General features: G+C 43.9%; 1 protein-coding gene across 1 annotated transcript in view; it reads left to right on the forward strand.

The window, feature by feature from the left end:
- STAM2 (signal transducing adaptor molecule 2) overlaps positions 1-20,745 on the forward strand; it is a 64,485-nt gene that overhangs the window by 13,441 nt on the left and 30,299 nt on the right. The window contains exons 2-8 of the mRNA XM_040357964.1: positions 7,398-7,482; positions 9,939-10,014; positions 10,111-10,206; positions 11,586-11,732; positions 11,836-11,905; positions 15,397-15,586; positions 18,942-19,036. Coding sequence (XP_040213898.1) covers positions 7,398-7,482; positions 9,939-10,014; positions 10,111-10,206; positions 11,586-11,732; positions 11,836-11,905; positions 15,397-15,586; positions 18,942-19,036 — 759 coding nt within the window. The remainder of the gene's footprint in view (positions 1-7,397; positions 7,483-9,938; positions 10,015-10,110; positions 10,207-11,585; positions 11,733-11,835; positions 11,906-15,396; positions 15,587-18,941; positions 19,037-20,745) is intronic.

A 20,745-nucleotide genomic window follows, 5' to 3' on the forward strand; every position in this document is an offset into this window, starting at 1 on the left:
CCATGAGGCATTGCTCCTCACACTTTCACATTCACAAATTCTCAGGCACTTAGTGACATGTATGGATGGTGTACTGAGCTGCACAGTATTTCCTGATATGTAAACAAATAATGCATACTATATGCAGGCCAACTAATCAACTGGTGGATTAATCGATTATGAAAATAGTTGACAACTAGTTTCATAATCGATTAGTTGTTTTGGCCCTAGCACATTCACATCTTTTAAATTGGGGGGAGCGCTTATTTCTGTCATGCTGAGAGCGAGTGTTTAGCAAATGGAGGCAGGTTGGGGAATGAGAACTATATAGGAGTTTATTGGCCGAGCTTCAGAGGTGCCACAAATATCCTATAGGTATGGAATCTACATTTACACATATAAACACACCGAGCAGCCTTTATTTTTTCTCTCTTAAATAGCTTCCTTTACCTTAGCGCAGTCCTCCTTCACTTACCTCATCCTTCCATTTTGCTTTTAAATGTCCTTATTTGTTCTGAGAAATCCTCACTTCCTGTTCTTCTGTCTGTAACTCCACACAGTAATGCAAGGCTTTCTCCCTGGTGTGGAGTGTCGTGCTCGCCCCCTCCCTTGGACTACAGGAGAGTCAGGACGCTCTCTATGTTGCAGATAGAGAGAGGAGCTGTGTGTTAGTGGGCATCCTAACTCTCCTGTAGTCCAAGGGAGGGGGGCGAGCACGACACTGCACACCAGGGAGAAAGCCTTGCATTACTGTGTGGAGTTACAGACGGAAGAACAGGAAGTGAGGATTTCTCAGAAGAAATAAGGACATTTTAAAAGCAAAATGGAAGGATGAGGTAAGTGAAGGAGGACTACACTGAGGTAAAGGAAGCTATTTAGGGAAAACAAATTGTACCTTTACAACCCCTTTTAACATTATGAACATTGACAGGTACAATGAATAACATTAATTATCTGGTTACTCTGGCATCTGAAAGTGGATGGGATATACATTGGATATAAAAAGTCTACACACCCCTGTTAAAGCGGGGGTCCGCCCACCACTGCAAAAATAAAAAGCACATACTGCAGCTGAATGAATGAATGAATGAATGAAAAACTTATATAGCGCGGCACATGCGAACTGAATCGCCTCTGGGCTGCTGACTTTTTTTTTAATAATCAGACACTTGCATGTCCTAGAGTTCAGCGATGTCGGCACCGCAATATGTGCATGCCGCCTCCATTGCGAGTATGGGAACCCGGCTGTGTAGCCTTTCTGCTTCACACTGGGAACCGTACTGCGCACGCGCCAGGCTCCGCTCCTCTCTCCTACTGGCACGGCGGCTGAGGGAGGAGGAGGGAGCCCCAGCCATGACGTCATTACCCACAGATGAGGCTCCCGCAAGTGGGGAAAGCATACCTGTGATAGACGGGTATGCTGTCCCCCTCCCTGAAAGGTGACAAATGTGGCACCGAAGGAATGGAGGAGTACAATGAGCGGAAGTTCCACTTTTGGGTGGAACTCTCTGCTTTAAAATGAGACAAAGTTAAATAATTTTAGAACTTTTTCCACCTTTTTAATTCGACCTATAAACCATACAACTCAATTGAAAAACAAACTGATATCTTTTAGGTGGAGGAAAGGTAAAAATCATAATATGGTTGCATAAGTGGGCACATCCTTAACCACTTGACGCCCGCCCGCCGTCAAATGACGGCGGGCGGAACGCTCTATTGTTCTGACAGGACGTCATATGACGTCCTGTCATTTAAAGTCTCTAGGGCGTGCGCGCGCACCCGTCGCGTCACTGGGAACACGGTGCGCGTGCCCGGCGGCCGCCGGGCACCCGCGATTGGCCAGTAACTGAGCGGGGACGTGGAGCTCTGTGTGTAAACACAGAGCTCCACGTCCTGTCAGGGAGAGAGGAGACCGATCTGTGTCTCTTGTACATAGGGACACAGATCGGTCACCTCCCCCAGTCAGTCCCCTTCCCCCACAGTTAGAAACACTATGCAGGGTACACATTTAACCCCTTCCTCACCCCATAGTGTTAACCCCTTCCCTGCCAGTCACATTTATACAGTAATTGGTGCATATTTATAGCACTGATCACAGTATAAATGTGAATGGTGTCAAAAGTGTCCGATGTGTCTGCTATAATGTCGCAGTCCCAAAAAAAAAAACGCAGATCGCCGCCATTCCTAGTAAAAAAAATTAAAAAAAATAAATCATTATGTACCCCATTTTGTAGGCAATATAACTTTTGCGCAAACCAGGTTATTGCGAATTTTTTTTTTTTTTTATCAAAAATATTTACAATACGTATCGGCCTAAACTGAGAAAAAAAAATATATTTTTTAAAAAAAGGGATATTTATTACAGCAAAAAGTAAAAAATATTGTGTTTTTTTTTTCAAAATTGACGCTCTTTTTTTGTTTATAGCCCAAAAAATAAAAACCGCACAGGCAATCAAATACCACTAAAAGAAAGCTCCATTTAGTGGGGAAAAAAAGGACGCCAATTTTGTTTGGGAGCCACGTCGCACGACTGCGCAATTGTCAGTTAAAGCGACGCAGTGCCGGAAACTAAAATCTCGTCTGGGCAGGAAGGGGGTGTATGTGCACAGTAGGCAAGTGGTTAAACTAGTACTTTGTTGAAGCACCTTTTGATTTTATTACATCACTCAGTCTTTTTGGGTATGAGTCTGAGTCTATCAGCATGGCACATCTTGGCTTGGTAATATTTTGCCCACTCTTCTTTTGCGATACCCTCACAATCTGACAGATTTGGAGTGTTATCTCCTTTGCACAGTCCTCTTCAGATCACCCCACAGATTTTCAATCGGATTCAGGTCTGGGCTCTGGCTGGGTGTAACAGGCGCTTTCAGCGCCATAATGCGTTCCACGCTGGAGTGCATACGGCATCCGCGCGATGATGTCATCGCCCGGCGCCAGGTGCGTTCCAGCCTGGAACGCGGAAGTGCCCTGTGAATTACGGCTGTTTCTCCATACACCTGCTTCGTATTAGTGCTTATGCACTACACCTGTCAGGGACCCATAAATAGAACAGTGTGCACACTGTTCTATTATTGTCAGCCATACCGGCTTCCCAGCCCCCTCCTTACCAATCGGCTATTATAGGCGTGTTTGCGGTTTTACCATCCAAAAGCGATTGTCAACCCCGCCGCAAATGTGCATATGGCTTTTGGGGGAGCGTTTTTAATGCTTATTAAATGCTTATCAACCAAACCTATTAACGTGCATAAACACTATAGGAGCGCTTGATTAGCGTCAGTATTTTGAGCAAGTGTGAGCGAGCGCTTAGGTAGGCAAAACATTTATTTTTTTTATAATTTGGCAATCCCCAGATTTTCTCTTACTAAATAAAGCATTTTGTAAGAGAAACATGAATATGTGTATTACTTATAAAATATGATTATGTGCTTTTTCATTTCTTGTGTAATCGTTTTTAGAAACTGACTTCAGTAGTCATTTGACATGAGCAGGGTCAGAATTGCAGTAATTGTTGTGTGTCCTGATTTCAAAATATCAGGCATTAGCTCATCGCATTGACGGAAGCCTATTACTCAACACAAGACAGAAGCATATGGAAATTAATGGAAAAGGCAAACCAGGTCTTTTTTCCAGCTACTTTTTTTTTTTTTTTTTTTAAATCCAAATTGAGGCCATCATTTAGTAATTATGATTTGCAGTAGCACCATCAAGAAGTAAAAGCCCATCTTTCTTCTTTTTTTTTTGTCCAGTGGTAAGCAGAAGTACATTAACATGCCGTTCTTTTGCAATAATGAACAAAAAAGTGTATGTAAAATGCATATATGCTAGTATACATCATCGATCAGTGTTTTCCGTTCCTGCAGATTACCACATACTCCTGTCTATGGAACAACGCCGCTGGAAAGCATGGTTTCCCTTGTTAGGAGCATGTTGCATGCTCTCTGCTGGGATTACAATACTTGTGTGGTGGTTTTCGTCACTCCCAGTGCATTTCCCCAGTAGCGATGCCCTCCACCGACGACAAATGCCACTTATGCCACCTACCTGTTTGATACACAGCTTCTCCTGTATTGATGGCTACACAAAGGGGAGCAAGTGCTTATGAGAAATGGGCCTACGGTCTTGGTGGAATGCATGTGATTAGCCCCCCCCCCCCCACAACAGGAACAGACATTGCCCAGCAGGAAGGAGTTCCCTTGGCACAGGGAATTGTTGCAGGAAAGAGATTTGTGCCAAAGAGATGCGTTTCATCAATTTTATTGTGGTTGGAAAATGTATTTTATAGATCAAACTGGCAATTCTCCCTTCCTCATATGAAGTATATATATATCTACAAAAAATTGCTGAAATGCATCTTGAGTACTGGTACTTATTATTATTATTATTATTATTATTATTATTATTAGTATACACAATTTATATAGCGCCAACAGTTTACGCAGTGCTTTACAATATAGAGCAGTGGCTCTCAACCTGGGGGTCGGGACCCCTTTGGGGGTCAAATGAGGATTTGCCAGGGGTCCCCAAAACCTTGGCTGTTCCTGAAGCCTGTGGCCGCCCACTCCAGCCTCTTCACAGCCGTCCATTCAGTTCACGGGATAGCTGGGAGGCAGGGACTAGAGGTCAGCTGACTGGTGAAGAATGTGAAGTGGGAGGGGCTGGAGGAGACCCTATCTGCTGATTTCAGCATAGGTGTCACTGCTACGAGAAACCACAAAGTTAGAGACACAGTGAGTAACACTACCTGTGATTAGAGTTGCCTTTAAAAATCCTCATTACAGTTCTCAGATCAGCAAATTACCTTGATCAAGAGCACCTAAGTTGGCTGATCCCAACCCCCCACCAGCACTGCCACTGAATCCCAACTCCCCACCAGCACTGCCACTGAATCCCAACTCCCCGCCAGCACTGCCACTGAATCCCAACTCCCCGCCAGCACTGCCACTGAATCCCAACTCCCCGCCAGCACTGCCACTGAATCCCAACTCCCCGCCAGCACTGCCACTGAATCCCAACTCCCCGCCAGCACTGCCACTGAATCCCAACTCCCCGCCAGCACTGCCACTGAATCCCAACTCCCCACCAGCACTGCCACTGAATCCCAACCCCCGCCAGCACTGCCACTGAATCCCAACTCCCCGCCAGCACTGCCACTGAATCCCAACTCCCCGCCAGCACTGCCACTGAATCCCAACTCCCCGCCAGCACTGCCACTGAATCCCAACTCCCCGCCAGCACTGCCACTGAATCCCAACTCCCCGCCAGCACTGCCACTGAATCCCAACTCCCCGCCAGCACTGCCACTGATACCATACTTCCCACCAGGGAGTAAGAGAATGAATAAAAATAGAGAATACATGGAAGGAAGGGGAAAAGAGGGGGAGGAACAAAGAAAAGGGGAGAGAAAGAACAAGAAAGAAGAATCGAGAGGGATGGGGATAACCAGCAAGAAATTTAGATAGAAAGATAGAGAGAGAGATAAAAGGGAAAGAAAGGAGAACAAAGAGAAACAGTGGCACATCCTAAAATGTACTATAAGGGGTTCTAATATTGTACGAGTGGAAGGGACTCAGGGAGCGCTAAATGTCCGTGTGTTAGGGGTGCAAATTACTTGTCTTACCTTGGGTGCCGACAACCCACGATAGGAAAATAATTTTACCGTAAGGGGTCCCCACAACTTGGGAAATTTTATCAAGGGGTCACAGCACTAGACAGGTTGAGAACCACTGATGTAGATTGAGGACAGCACAATTACAGTACAGTTTAATACAGAAGGTACAGGAGGGCCCTGCTCATAGAGCTTACATTCTAAAAGGGGGGGGGGGGGGGTTACGAAAGGGTAATGGATTTGTACTTTCTTTATTTTGATACCTAATGTGAGGTGCCTTATGCATGTTCCATGCTTTTCACAGGGCCAGGCAGGTCAAAATGTACAGTAGAGTTAAGCCCCATACACACTATTATATTTTCTGCAGATTTTTTGTCTTTTAGATTGATCAAAACCATGTAGTTCAAGGGCCTGACTGATTGCATACACATTGAAACTCTTAAAGGGGTTGAAAAGGATCCTTTACCTGCAGACATTCTTCTTTTCACTTCCTCATTGTTCATTTTTGCTCAGAAGTTGCTCTATTTCTTCTCTGTTCTGTTCACTTCCTGCTTGTCTGATTGTTACTGACCACAGTGACGAGAGGCTTTACTGCGGTGGTTAGTAACATGCTCACCCCCTCCTGGGAACTACATCTGTGTGGCAGGGCGCTCTCTACGTGTTAGAGACTTCAAGGAGGTGTGAATTACTGGGCGTGCTGCAATTCATACTGGGAAATTTAGTTCTTACATGAACGAGCGCCGCAAACCAGGAAGTGAATGAGAGAACAGAAACTAGAATGCCGGAGGTGATATAGATGAAGGAATTTAATAGGTATTTACTTGTTTTTTAACAGAATCATTACACTATTCTGTCGGTCTACCTTGCAGACATTAATTTTAGGCAACATTTTTTTTTCCTTTAATGACCCTTTAAGGTTTGACCTCATAATTATATGGTTTTTGGAAAATCTAATGGTGTGTATGGGGCTTTAGAGTTGTAAAAACTATTATAGTGATACTACTACTTGCATGAAGAATTGTAGATGAGGCTATTTTGAATACTACTTTATTCCAGGGCAATCCAATGAGAAGTCAGTTTTTCAGGAATCTGTCTTTTGTAGAATGCTGAAAGCTTACTGGTCAGGTTCTCCGAGTTATTGTCTACCGTCATTCTTTGCATTGTTAATGCCCGTATACAGCAGTCTTGTGTGATCTATTTGGGAGGTATGAAAAGAGGTTGTCTGCTTTCATAGACTTGGTAGAATACCTCTACAGCCTCCGCCGGAATCTTTAGTATTTGACGCTTCCAGGAGTGTTGAACACTGAGGTTGTCCTCTGCATGATGTAGTTCCATCCTCTGGCTCCTATGTCACTGACCTCACAAATGCACTTGTGGAAGAATAGTCAAACATTCCTATAGACACACTCCTAAACCTTATGGACAGCCTTCCTAGAAGAGTTAAAGCTGTTATAGCAAAGGGTGGGCCAATTCAATATTAAACCCTAAAGACTAAGACTGGTATGCCATTAAGGTTCGTGTTCGTGTTCGCTCGTATGTGTAAAGGCAGGCGTCCCAATACTTTTGGCAATATAGTGTATCAGGGAGTCCTTGGCACACATCAAGACACTTTGCCCATATTCACACATTTACAAGCCATCTAAGCATCTGCTGGTTACTTTATGAGCCTTTTTTCTTCCCTAGTAGTATCACTTTAAATTAGTATGTTTATTTTTTACATGGTGACAGGGTTTGCGAAACTCCATTTTTTATTTGCAGGTGTTTGCTTTGTTTTTTGTGTTAACTCCGACTTATTTGTCTTTTTTTTTTGCAGAAAAAGCAACAAATGAATATAATACTGCAGAAGACTGGGGTCTCATTATGGATATCTGTGATAAAATTGTTAATACACCTAATGGGTAAGGTTTAAACTGTTTGTCAGTGCAAAATAAATAGAAACATATGTAGTACATTTCTGTAATACACGCCTATTTTATTTCTGAACGTGATCTTTGTTACACCCATATTTAGGGTGTACCATGTTCAGGATCTGCCTGCTTCCCCCTGTGGCAGCAGACCAGGGATCTTGACCCGCTGTCACTATTAGAAAAGATCCCTGCGAATCGATGAACTACAACTACTGTCAGCTTTTATCAAAACCTAATACTTAAAAACCTGATTTGGCTCAACCATCACCGTGTGTGTGTGTGTGTGTGTGTGTGTGTGTGTGTGTGTGTGTGTGTGTCATACATACATTTTATTCATCAAAATGGTACCACAGACAAATCCACACTTAAAAATGACACATGTAATACATCAGTTCTCCTTGGACCCGCTGGAAATGATCATATGAAATATAATTTCCCACACTCATGTAGAGCTCTAGGTAGTTCATTGAGCTTCCAGTCATTCAGTTACTGCCTGCCCATATCGGAGGTACAAGCAGACCGCTACACAGTCTGCAGGAGCCTGCCATTGAACCCACGATCTGCTGATCGTAGGTGCAATGCCTTACAGCGGGGATATGCAATTGGCGGACCTCCAGATGTTGCAGAACTACAAATCCCATGAGGCATAGCAAGACTCTGACAGCCACAAGCATAACACTCAGAGGCAGAAGCATGATGGGACTTGTAGTTTTGCAACAGCTGGAGGTCTGCTAATTGCATATCCCTGCTACAGGCTCCAAAAAAAAATAATTGAAAACAAAAATGAAATGCACATATTTTATTTATTTTTATTTTTCCTGCAAAAAAAAATTAGCTTTTGTTTTTTTTGTTCTTTTTTGGAAAAGTGAACTTGCCCTTTAAAGACCTTGCAAGTACAGAAAATACACTCTAGAAATCTACTCAGTTCCAGTTCTGTTAAGACCTCTTGACAGCAGAAAAGCCTTTTTGTGGACGGAGTGTTGTGAGCCCTGCCCAGTTTTCTTTTGTCAAATATTTCCAGACCCACCTCCTCTCTCATCTCCACAATGTAAAACAGAACTGGAGTACTGCTGCTGTTCACTGTGAGCAGGCAGGCTTTTTATTGCAGAAGAAAACAAATGCAGCTACCATATCTATCGATTGCAATATATATATATATATAAAAAAGTCGCTGGAATTAATTACACTTACAATAAATTACTTTTGTAATCAAAATAAGTGGACACCCTTTGCTGATCTCCTTTAGCAAATGCTAGTTTTGTGGTAGTCCCGTTAACCATGTGGCTTTATTATTTTAAAGGCCCGACCCTGGAACAAGCATGCTTATTGGGAAAATGGGAAACCCTTCTCTGCATAATATTGTGGGTCAGCAACTCTGTATTTAAAGCGAATCTCCCGCGGCCTTTTTTTTTTTTTTTTTGCCATTAAAGTATTGAAGTAGTATCAAAGGAGTACTCTCACGTCTTCTGTGATTTTGTGTGTAATTATAACTTATATTGTCTTTGTAACGGCGTTTCCATTTTGCTTGTGGGCATGAGAAGCCCACAAGCACTTCCTTGTTGCAGTGAATGCTGAACTCCCAGCATTCACCGCTCGTTCCCACGCATGCTCAGTTCCGTCGCCACCATCTTGCTACACCCCGCATTCCTACACGGTAATGATGGAGTGAGAAGGGGGCAAGCGGACATCTTGTTACACCCACTGGAATTTTAGACTTCAGTTATTTTCAACACAAAACGGATACTGTATTTAAGCTCAGTTTTGTGTTGAAAATAACTGTGAAATCTAAAACTCCGGTGGCTGTAACAAGATGTCCGCTTTCCCTCTTCTCACTCTCATTACTGTGTGGGGTGTAGCAAGATGGCGGTGAGGTTCCGCAATGACTCCTGGGAGCAATGAGAAAAGCTCCCAGGACACAGTGCGGGTGAAGGATATGACGCATTACCCGCAGAAAAGGGAGACAGGAAGACGAGTGACAGATGCCGTAATGAAAGGTACTGTCGCAGAAAAAAAAAAACGTCCGTTTTTGTACTGCATTCGATTATGCTATTTGATTAAGCGAATGTTTAAAAAAAGGGTGGAGCTCCGCTTTAAAGCAGTACTAAACCCACTGATTTTAAGGGGTTCCCAAAATGGTAAGCATGCGGCCCCCAGCACGTTAACGTGAGAGTGGGGCCCCCGGCGCGTGAGCCGGAGTGGGATGGGGTGACAGTTGCTGCCTTTGTTACGGGTGTATTTCTTTAAGAGCTCACTTCAACATAAAAAACAATGTAGTCATATTTTATAGTCCTGTGAAAACATTTTTGTTCCGCTTCCTATAATAATCCATGCATGGGGCTGACACTCAGATATGTAGGTTTACCTTGGCACAGCTCATTAATACATTCATTATTTAATCAGTTAATTTAAATTAGGGCATTTATAAATCCTTTTTCTTATAATTTCAGCGCTAAAGAAGGCCTTAAAGCTATAATGAAAAGAGTGAATCACAAAGTCCCTCACGTAGCTTTACAAGCACTGACAGTAAGTACACTCCTCTCCTTATTGATTGTCGGTTGCATAACATCCTGTTGCTATAAAATATCTCCTGTCATAATGCCCTTTGCTGTACCTTCATAGTTATTAGGAGCCTGCGTATCCAACTGCGGAAAAGCCTTTAATCTAGAAATATGTTCCAGAGACTTCGCAAGTGAAGTGCGAGGAGTTATAAATAAGGTATGCTAATTCTCCTTTGAGTGATATATGTGTTATTTTTACAAAGAACTTATTGATCTATGCCTTACCTTGAATCGACTGCCTTCTCCTCCAGAACACTAGTGGTAAAAACAAACTGTCTGTTCCATAGAATGTCAGATTCAATGAACATGGGAGAATCGTCCAATTTATTTTATTCTTTCATTCTCCTGGAAAATGGGGGGGGGGGATCTTTCCCGCGGAGCTATTGTGTTCTACCAGCGGGGGAGCCGTCCCGGCCAGGAGAACACACACTGATTATTGCTAGCGTCGCTATGATGTTGCTCCGGTCCTCCAAGGCCATAGAGATGAGCGGAGGCCGTTTTGCCTTCATTAATCTCTATTGCAAGCCAATGACCGATGGGTTTCACCAATCGGTCACGTAAGCCCGGGGATGGAGGGACTTTTCCTGTTGCTTCTAAAAGTGATCCAAAGGCGAATTCGCCACTCAGACCACTTTTATCTTGTACAGAGTCGCCGGATAAAAAATACAGGGGGTTATGGCATATTGCTGCAGCCATAACCCCGGTATTCCACTTGATGACAAGTGGTTAGTATAAAAAAAAAAGTATTTCAATATTTTATAGTGGTGTGTGTTTTTTTGTAAAAAAAAAAAAAAAAAAAAAAAAAAAAAACCACAAAAACACCAATGCATGTAGACGTATTAAAACCATGCGAGCCTCAAAATTCCACATCTGGGTCATAAAATGAATATACTGATATTGCCATTTGCACCCCGCCATTTTACATCATTTGATACCCCATTCATTATGGTCCTGAAGAAGCTACACCATTAGCAAAACTTGTTGACCGCTGGATGGGACCTATACACCTTGACCTATACTATAGAGGTGGTACTGTTGTGATCTGATTGGGGTATATTCATTTTATGACCCAAATGCTGTACTTGGAGGACCGCATGGTTTTAAAAAGTATACACATTGGCATTTATTTTTTTACTAAAAACTGTAAATAAAGATTGATATGCTTTTTATATTAAAGTGTCTGTCTCATGTGGGTACCAATAAAGTCCATACAATGGTCGGCTATTTTCCTTTGGATGTGGCATGGTGGAGGTCTTCTTTACCTTTTACATGTGGTGCACACCTCTCTGAAACTAGGGGACACAGGTCCTGCCAGTCTGTGTTTATGATAATGCTCTTAGTATGACTGAACTGAAGCATGCTGGTGGGTTGTCTGGGGGTTGACCTACATAATTTTTTTATTTGGGGGGGCTTTGCAAGTGTACAGTCCTTCTGTAGGCTGCAGTATAACAGGGAAGTAAAAAAAACCTCAATAGACTCCAAGAAACGGATGTTTGTGGTGAGTATAAATATTCTGCCTTCTTTTAATTCCCCTAGGCTCATCCAAAGGTAGTTGAGAAACTAAAAGCTCTGATGGTGGAATGGGCAGAAGAATTCCAGAAAGATCCCCAGTTCAGCCTGATATCGGCCACCATTAAATCTCTGAAGGAAGAAGGAGTGACTTTCCCAACGTCTGGCCCTCAGGTGGGATAATCCTGCGCTGTGTACTAGACCTGCTCCGTATTGCTCATCTCCTCCCTCTTCTGATAATATACCCCCTTCTAATAAACACATCTCTATTCCACAGAGCACGTCAAATACACCTAAAAGCGTGACATCAACCAGCAAAAATAAAGAAGATGATGATATTGCGAAGGGTAGGCATGCTTTCCAGGGCATATGCAACATTCAATTTACTTTTTTTATTTTTTGATGATTAGTACTATAAACTGTAAATACTGTAAAATATGTTCTAACTTATTTTAGGCGCCTAAATATGAAATTTTACATACCGTATTTATCGCGGTATAACGCGCTCCCGCGTATACCGCGCACCCCTAAAGTCACCCCGAATCCTGTGGAAAAATTTTTTTTGTACTTACAGTTTTGGTGTCTTGCGCGGCGGCCTCGTCGGGTCCGGCGTCCTTCTGCGGCTCCGGGTGTCCTCTTTGTCGGGTCCGGCGTCCTTCTGCGGCTTCAGGCGTCCTCTTCGTCGGGTCCGGCGTCCTTCTGCGGCTTCGGGTGTCCTCTTCGTCGGGTCCGGCGTCCTTCTGCCGCGTCCTCCCCGCTCGTTTCCCGCTCCGAGTTTGAATACTACGCCGACATATACAGAGCGCAGTACACTCGTGTTTTGTCGGGCAGGCTCGGCAACACTCGCGCTCACGTCCTGTACGTCCAGGACGTGAGTGCGGAAGGAGCCGAGACTGGCCGACTATACCCGAGTGTACTGCGCTCGGTATATGTCGGCGCAGTATTCAAAACTCGGCGCGGGTATCGGCGTATACCGCGCACCCACGATTTTGCCCTGATTTACAGGGCAAAAAAGTGCGCGGTATACGCCGATAAATACGGTAAATATTCCTTTTTAATATTTTTTATTTCTTTGTTTTACTGCTTGCAGCCAACAGTCTATGCTTTGTAAACAGGAGAAATATAGCTTGGAGTTTTAAATGCCGGTTGTCTGGTTTTGTTTGGCTGCCGTATGTTCTGAGTCCCTTAGGGTTGATTTACTAAAACTGAAGAGTGCAAAATCTGTTGCATAGAAACCAATCGGCTTTCAGGTTCTTTTGTCAAAGATCACTTAACCACCTTAGGTCCGCCCTATAGCAGTTTTACTGTGTGCTAGCTCACGTGTGTATGTGTGTGTTCTGACACTTTGGGGTAGGGAGCACGCATGATTGGACGCAGCGGAGGCTGATTGGCGTGTGCACAGTACCCCCAATGTCCTCCAGCACCCACTGATCGTTCAGCAGATTACATTCTTTCCCTCCTGTTAGAACAGGGAACTGCCTTGTTTACATAGGCAGATCGCCGTTCTAACAGGAGGGAAGGAATGTAATTTGTGTCCCTGCTAAGCAAAGATCAAAATCCATCTCTTCGACTAGTAAAAGCACCTCCCACATTACACATAAACATCAGCTAGGCACACAGTTAACCCTTTCATTGCCCCTGATGTTAACCCATTCCGAGTCACTACAGTGACCGCCGCAAAATATATATATATATAATTTTTTTTTTTTTTTTTTGATCATAGCTCAAAAAAAACGCAGAGGTTACCAAATACCACCAAAAGAAAGCTCTATTTGTGTGGGGGGGGGGAGAGGACATGCATTTTATTTGGGTACAGTGTTGCATGACCACGCTATTGTCAATTAAAGTAACACAGTACTGTATCGCAAAAAATGGCGTGGTCATGAAGGGGGGTAAATCTTCTGGAGGTCAAGTGGTTAATTGAACAAGCTGGCTTTAAAAGCTGATTGGCTACCTACCATACACGGCTGCACCAGATTTTGCACTCTCCAGTTTTAGCAAATCAACTTCACCGACTTGGAACAAGTTTACAGATCAGGAAAATCAATATGAACTCGGAGCTCCTGATCTGCTTTCTTGTCCCAGGTCTTTAACTTGGAAAGTTCTAAATCATTGGATCGACATCTTAGACAGGAAACATTTTTCAGGAGGGTCAGCCTTAATATATCATTGTTATACTATTCCGCTAAAGGAGAATTCCTGGTTGTGATGCAAAGTAAAAATGCATTGGCAGCAAAAGGGCTCATGTTAACCACTTAAGCCCCGGACCATATTGCTGGTCAAAGACCAGAACACATTTTGCGATTCGGCACTGCGTTGCTTTAACTGAAAATTGCGCGGTCGTGCGACGTGGCTCCCAAACAAAATTGGCGTTCTTTTTTTTTCCCCCCACAAATAGAGCTTTCTTTTGGTGGTATTTGATTACCTCTGCGGTTTTTAGTTCTTGCGCTATAAACAAAAATAGAGCTACAATTTTGAAAAAAATGAATATTTTTTTACTTTTTACCATAATAAATATCCCCCAAAAATATAGAAAAAAAATATTTTTCTTTTCCTCAGTTTAGGCCGATACGTATTCTTCTACATATTTTCCGTAAAAAAAATCGCAATAAACGTTTGGTTTGCGCAAAAGTTATAGCGTTTACAAAATATGGGGTAGTTTTATGGCATTTTTATTAATATATTTTTTTTTTTTTTTTTTTCGGTACTGCAACATTATGGTGGACACTTTGGACACATTTTTGGGACCATTGGCATTTTTATAGCGATCAGTGCTATAAAAATGCATTGGATTACTATAAAAATGCCACTGGCAGGGAAGTGGTTAATACTAGGGGGCGGGGAAGGGGTTAAGTAGGTTCCCTGGATGTGTTCTATCTGACAGGACCTTGAGCTATGTTTACACACACAGCTCCCGGTTCTCGTTCTGGAACGAGCAATCGCGGGTGCCCGGCGGTTATCGCGACCGCTTAGCACACGCGCGGGACTCAGGAGCGAGCGGGGGGTGCGCGCGCCCCTATTGGCTGCTGGGAGAGATGACGTAGATCTACGTGATCTCGCCCAGCAGAGCCGACCTGCTGCCGTAAAACTGAGGCTGGTCGGCAAGCAGTTAATGAGTGTTTTCCTGCTTTTAATGTGCATTTGCGTGCATTTGCAATTCTTTGCGTTGTGCTGCATTTTTGGAGATGCAGCATACGTTATTCAGATGCATATGAGCTGCAGGCAGAGCAGGTCAACCGCTGCATCTTCCATTGAAACGCTGCTTGCATGTGCTCAAAAAGAGAACTCCGCATTTGACTAGAATGCCTTTTGACGTGAACCCCAAGTAGTGCTATGCCTTCGTTAATATTGACTGGTTTGTGCAAAAATTATAGCGTCTACAAATTATTGGATAGATTTAGGGATTTATATATATTTTTTTTTGTATGTATGTGTGTGTGTGTGTGTGTATGTGTGTGTGTATATATATATGTATATATATGTATATATATATATATAATATTCAATTTTATTTATTTATTTGTATTAGTAATGGCGGCTATCAGCAATTCTTAGAGGGACTGTGACATTGCGGCAGAGAAATTGGACACTAAGTGACATTTTTTGGGGACCAGGGATAAAATAAGGGAATGTCAATTTCATGCAGTAATATACACCCAAGTCTTATGTATTGTAATTAAATTCAAAATGATCCTCCGATAAATTAGACTGGAGTAAAATTACTCACAATCTTAGTAAACTGAGGCTTGTGTGTTTTATTTGTGTGGTATAGTTTGCTATAAAGCGATTTGTTTTATTCCTATTTCTAATTTGTATTTATCTTACTTTCAAATGACAGCAATTGAATTATCTTTACAAGAGCAGAAGCAGCAGCCAGCAGATACCAAATCTTTATACCCATCGGTGGAGGTGCCGCATGACGGTCAGCGCATGCCTAGAAAAGTGCGGGCTCTTTATGATTTTGAAGCCGTGGAGGACAATGAGCTGACATTTAAAAGCGGAGAAGTCATTTTTGTGCTGGATGATAGGTGAGCATTGTGGCCAGTACATCTTGTCTGTAGGTCTTGTTTTGTGCACTTTAACCACTTGACCTCTGGAAGATTTACCCCCCTCATTATGACCTGGCCATCTTTTGCTATACAGCACTGTTACTTTAACTGGCCATTGGGCGGTCATGCGTTGCATAAATGAAATTGATGACCCCCCCCTTTTGGTGGTATTTGCTCACCTCCTGTTTTTTTTTTTTTGTGCTATAAACAAAAAATAGACCATTTTGGGGAAAGAAATGATCTTTTTTTACTTGCTGTTAATCAAATTTCTTTATAAATTTAGGCCAATATGAATCCTGCTACATATTTTTTAGAAAAAAGAATTCCCAATAAGTGTATATTGATTGGTTTGCGTAAAAGTTATAGCATCTACAAACGTGTGTGTGTGTGTGTGTGTGTGTACTGGGAGTTCCATTTTTTTTTTTTTTTTTTTTGCGACTTAGAGCGGGACTGCGATATTGCTACGGACATTGACACTTTGTGGGAACCAGTGACACTAATACAGTGATCAGTAGGGTTGTCCCGATACCGATACTAGTATCGGTATCGGGACCGATACCGAGTATTTGTGGGAGTACTTGTACTCCCGCAAATACTGCCGATGCCTAAATAGAATACTCAGCGCCGCCGCTACACCGCATCCCGCCGCCGCTTGGTTAATACGAGCGGGAAACATTACAGCTTTCATTTGAATAGCTGTAGTGTTTCCCACCGCACCGCGTATAGACACTCCCCCTTGCTCGGGTGATCTGTCCAATCCCGAGCAAGGGGGAGTGTCTATACGCAGCGCGGCGGGAAACATTACAGCTATTCAAATGAAAGCTGTAATGTTCCCCGCTCGTATTAACTAAGCGGCGCGGCAGCATGCAGGTAAGGGGGGGGGGGGAGATGGCTGCTTATAAGGGGGACATGGCTGCATATATGGGGGGACATGGCTGCTTATAAGGGGGGACATGGCTGCTTATAAGGGGGGACATGGCTGCATATGTGTGGGGACATGGCTGCATATGTGTGGGGGGGACATGGCTGCATATGGGGGGGGGGACATGGCTGCATATGGGGGGGGGACATGGCTGCATATGGGGGGGGGGGACATGGCTGCATATGGGGGGGGGGACATGGCTGCATATGGGGGGGGGGCATGGCTGCATATAGGGGGGGACATGCCTCCATATGTGTGGGGACACATTAAAAAAAAGTATCGGTATTCGATATCGGCGAGTACTTGGGAAAAAAAGTATCGGTACTTGTACTCGGTCCTAAAAAAGTGGTATCGGGACAACCCTAGTGCTCAGTGCTAAAAATATGGACTGACGCTGTATTAATGATACTGGCTGGGAAGGGGGTTAAACATCTAGGGCAATCAAAGGGTTACATTTGTGGCTAACCTGTGTTTTTTGTGTACACATCGTGCTGCTTTTATTAAGGCATGTGCTGGATTTTATCACTTGCTTTACAGGGAAACCGAATCCAGCGCATCCCCACTGACAGGACAGATCTCTGCCTTGTTTGCAAAAGCAGAGGTCTGTTCTGCCAGTCTGCTTGATGATTAGTATGTGCTGGCGGACATCCATTGGCCGGCACCCTGCTGTGATTAGTCAGGAAGTGCCGTACTAGGTACATGAGCCACTCTGCCGCCGTATAATGGCGTATGCGGTCCGCAAGTGGTTAATATGCTTAAATCAACCCTGTCACTCCATAGAGTATATATCAAGCCTGTAATGAATAAACAAAATGGTTATCTCACCTACTTTCTGTGCCACTGACCTCTATTCTGTTGCTGTGAAATTGGGGACCGTCTTTAATATTGATTGGACCATGGGCAAACCTTTTTTTTGGGCCCTCCCAAATCCATTTAACTATTTGCAGCCAGTGCGGGCTCAAGGGGCAGCTGCTTTGGGCCCCACAACAATTAGTGGGCCCCCGGCAGCTTCCCCTTTTGCTCTGTGTTAAAGATGGCCCTGGTGAAATGGAGTGGAGTGTGTCCAGGGGGCTGGCTATACTGGGACATCTGACACAGTTGCTTCCCTGGAAGGCAGAGTCACCTGGGAGGAGTGACCTGGATCTCTGGAAACCAGGGTGGAATGCACAACCTGGAAGTGGTGTCTGGTACACATCCTGGGACATAGAAACACACAGCCTGGAAGGGCGGAGCTTGGAGTTTTTAGTTATAGGGCTGTTGTGATGCAGGGCTGTGCCCTGGTAAAAAAATGCTCATAACGGTACATAATAGAAGGAAGGCACATCCACTCTCCAGAACCTTACCGTATTTTCCGGCGTATAGGACGACTTTTAACACATGAAATTCTTCTTAAAAGTCGGGGGTCGTCTTATTCGGTGGTACCTAAAGCTGCGCCTCCTCCTCGTGCTGTTCCGTGATAGGCAGAACACTCGGCTTCCCAGCAGAGCCTCTGTTCAGTGTTCCGCCTATCACGGATGCCCTCTCGTCCTCGGACGAGAGGGCATCTGTGATAGGCGGAACACTGAACACAGTGTCTACTGGGATGCTGAGTGTTCCGCCTATCACAGAACAGCACGAGGAGGAGGCATGGCTTTTGAAAAATGGATGGCCGCGGTCTGACTAAGATTCTGCATGTCCGGGATAAGGTAAGGGATCGTCGAGGCATGCAATGGCACAGTCTGGCATGTAATGGTGGCACAGTGAGACATGTAAGGTGAGGCGAGGCGAGGCATGACTAGTAGGCAGGGGGTCGTCTTATACGGCGAGTATATCCCAAAACCAACATTTTAGCTGGAAAATAAGGGGGTCGTCTTATACGCCGGCAAATACGGTACTTGGGAGTATTAACCCCTTCTCTATCCAAATAATTATCCTTAATCCCTAACCCTTGACTCTGACCTTAACCCAACCCCTTACACTAAATTTGCCCCTAATGTAAATGCATGGGCACTGCAACTATCGGATCTATCAATACCAATTCACATTCACCGCAGTCTACTTGGACATAATGAACAATTTTTCTACTCTCCTGTCACTGTTTTGGTCATCATTTGTATGTGTAATTTGACTGGATCTTATTTAACGGCACACGTTAAGTTTTGTATATTTTAGGGTAAATTGGGCACATTGTGCAGTGTTTTGTACGGTAGTGGTTTGTTTTTTTCAGTGTCTTTTTTAAAATGCATGAAAAAGCTTTATAGTATATAGATATTCTTAGGAGTGTTCTGACCTTTTTATATATGCATTTGGCTTGTGGCTTCGTACATTTATTTGGTAACTAAATTTTTTGATGACTCTTAATAATCTCTGAATTTACAGCAGGGAAGGGGTGCATTGTCCCACATGTTACCATTATTTTACATTTCTCTGCAGTGACGCAAACTGGTGGAAGGGAGAGAACCACAGAGGTGTAGGATTATTCCCATCTAACTTTGTTTCCTCCACTCTAAATGCTGAACCTGAAGCAGGTATGTAAAGTAACCGATTGCACAGTCTGTATTTTTTAATTACATGTTTTTTTTCTTTTTGGAATTAATATGTGAAGATTTGCGCAACCAAAAGTATTTTCCAACTCCGGGAAGTTTGAAGCATGTTGGTAAATGCAGGGATCTTTCTTCAATGAGAAACCAAGAAGTAGCACACCAATGACCATTTAATCAACCTAGACATAGCACATTGCAGCCCCCCTCTCTCTCCCCGGCACCGCCCCCTCTCTCTCCCCGGCACCGCCCCCCTCTCTCTCCCCGGCACCGCCCCCCTCTCTCTCCCCGGCACCGCCCCCCTCTCTCTCCCCGGCACCCCCCCCTCTCTCTCCCCGGCACTGCCCCCCTCTCTCCCCGGGACCGCCCCCTCTTGCCCCAGAACCGCGCCTCTCTCGCCCCAGAACCGCGCCTCTTTTGTTTTTATCCAATATGGGCTTGCCTAGATTTTATAAATTTGGGTGGCATTTGACGTAATTTGTGTGCGACTTCCTGCTTTCCTTTTAGGTTCATAGAGCAAGGTTGGGATTTCTTTTTGATTGACCCCATAGAATTCCAGAGGTGGTGGCTTTTAATACAGGCTTGGAGCAGTGACCTCTCTCTACATACAGTTCCCTTCAAACCTGCTCTGACTTTTTCTGGATTACCCTGCTGGATCAAACCGCTCCATTATGCAAATTTTTCTAGAACTGCTTAGAACTCTAAACCTGCAAGTAATAACAGAGGTCTATGGCTCTGTGCAGGTCAAGTAACCCACAGGTACACTGCGCTGCACCTGCAGATCCGTTTGGAAGCAGCTCAGTAATCACTGCAGAATTGATATGCCCAAATATACACTGTGATTTTAATATATTTACTTTAATTCTATTTAGGTATCGACGGCTGTCCCAGGCAGAGTGCATTTGGTATCGCTCTGCCTGTGACAAGAGCTGGCGCTATACAGGAAGCATCGGCTTATGCATTTTTGCTCCACAACCGCTTGCTTCCTCTACCCCTTGCCCTAGAATGGTGATCTGTGCTTACCATCCCAGAATAGGTCGAGAGCTCCACGGGCCACTAGTTGGACACCCCTGACTTGGGTGAATGGCTGTGGACCCAGATTGTGTCCAGGGTCACTCATGCTGACTACATTATTGATGACAAAACACGTAGGGTGGAGTCATGGTGAGTGATGTCATCGTGCACCAGACACAGCGGCCATCTTGTTGGTTGGAAACCTCCCTGTGCAGCATTTTATGGTTTTAAATGTGAGTGCATCATTTTTTACTTGAAATAAATGGTTCTTTTTTAACAAACGTTCTGCCCTATGAGATACCTTTTTTACTTCCCTTGTTGACTATTACTTATTGGGAGTCCTGATGGTCATACGGATAGGAACGACTACCGTGTTTGTTTGTTCAAGAGAGATGTTGAAATGTTTTCCATTTCTGAAGTTTGATGTCCATGTGGCTTGATGGTGGAGGTCTCTGTCGCATTTCTTTTTATGAGCACCATTTACAATCCATTCAAGGACTTTATGGACTTATCTGAAAAATCTTTATTGTTTTGCACCACTTTTGTTTGATCTTTTATTGGACTTTGTCTATCTGTAACATTAGCGCTGCACTTTCTTCTATTTAATGCTCAGAAGTGCGCAGAGGTCCATAAAGTCTCTGCACCTGTCGGACTCTAGGCGCATAAATACCTCTTCATACATA

The sequence above is a fragment of the Rana temporaria genome, chromosome 6, assembly GCF_905171775.1.
Source record: "Rana temporaria chromosome 6, aRanTem1.1, whole genome shotgun sequence".
Lineage (NCBI taxonomy): Eukaryota > Metazoa > Chordata > Amphibia > Anura > Ranidae > Rana > Rana temporaria.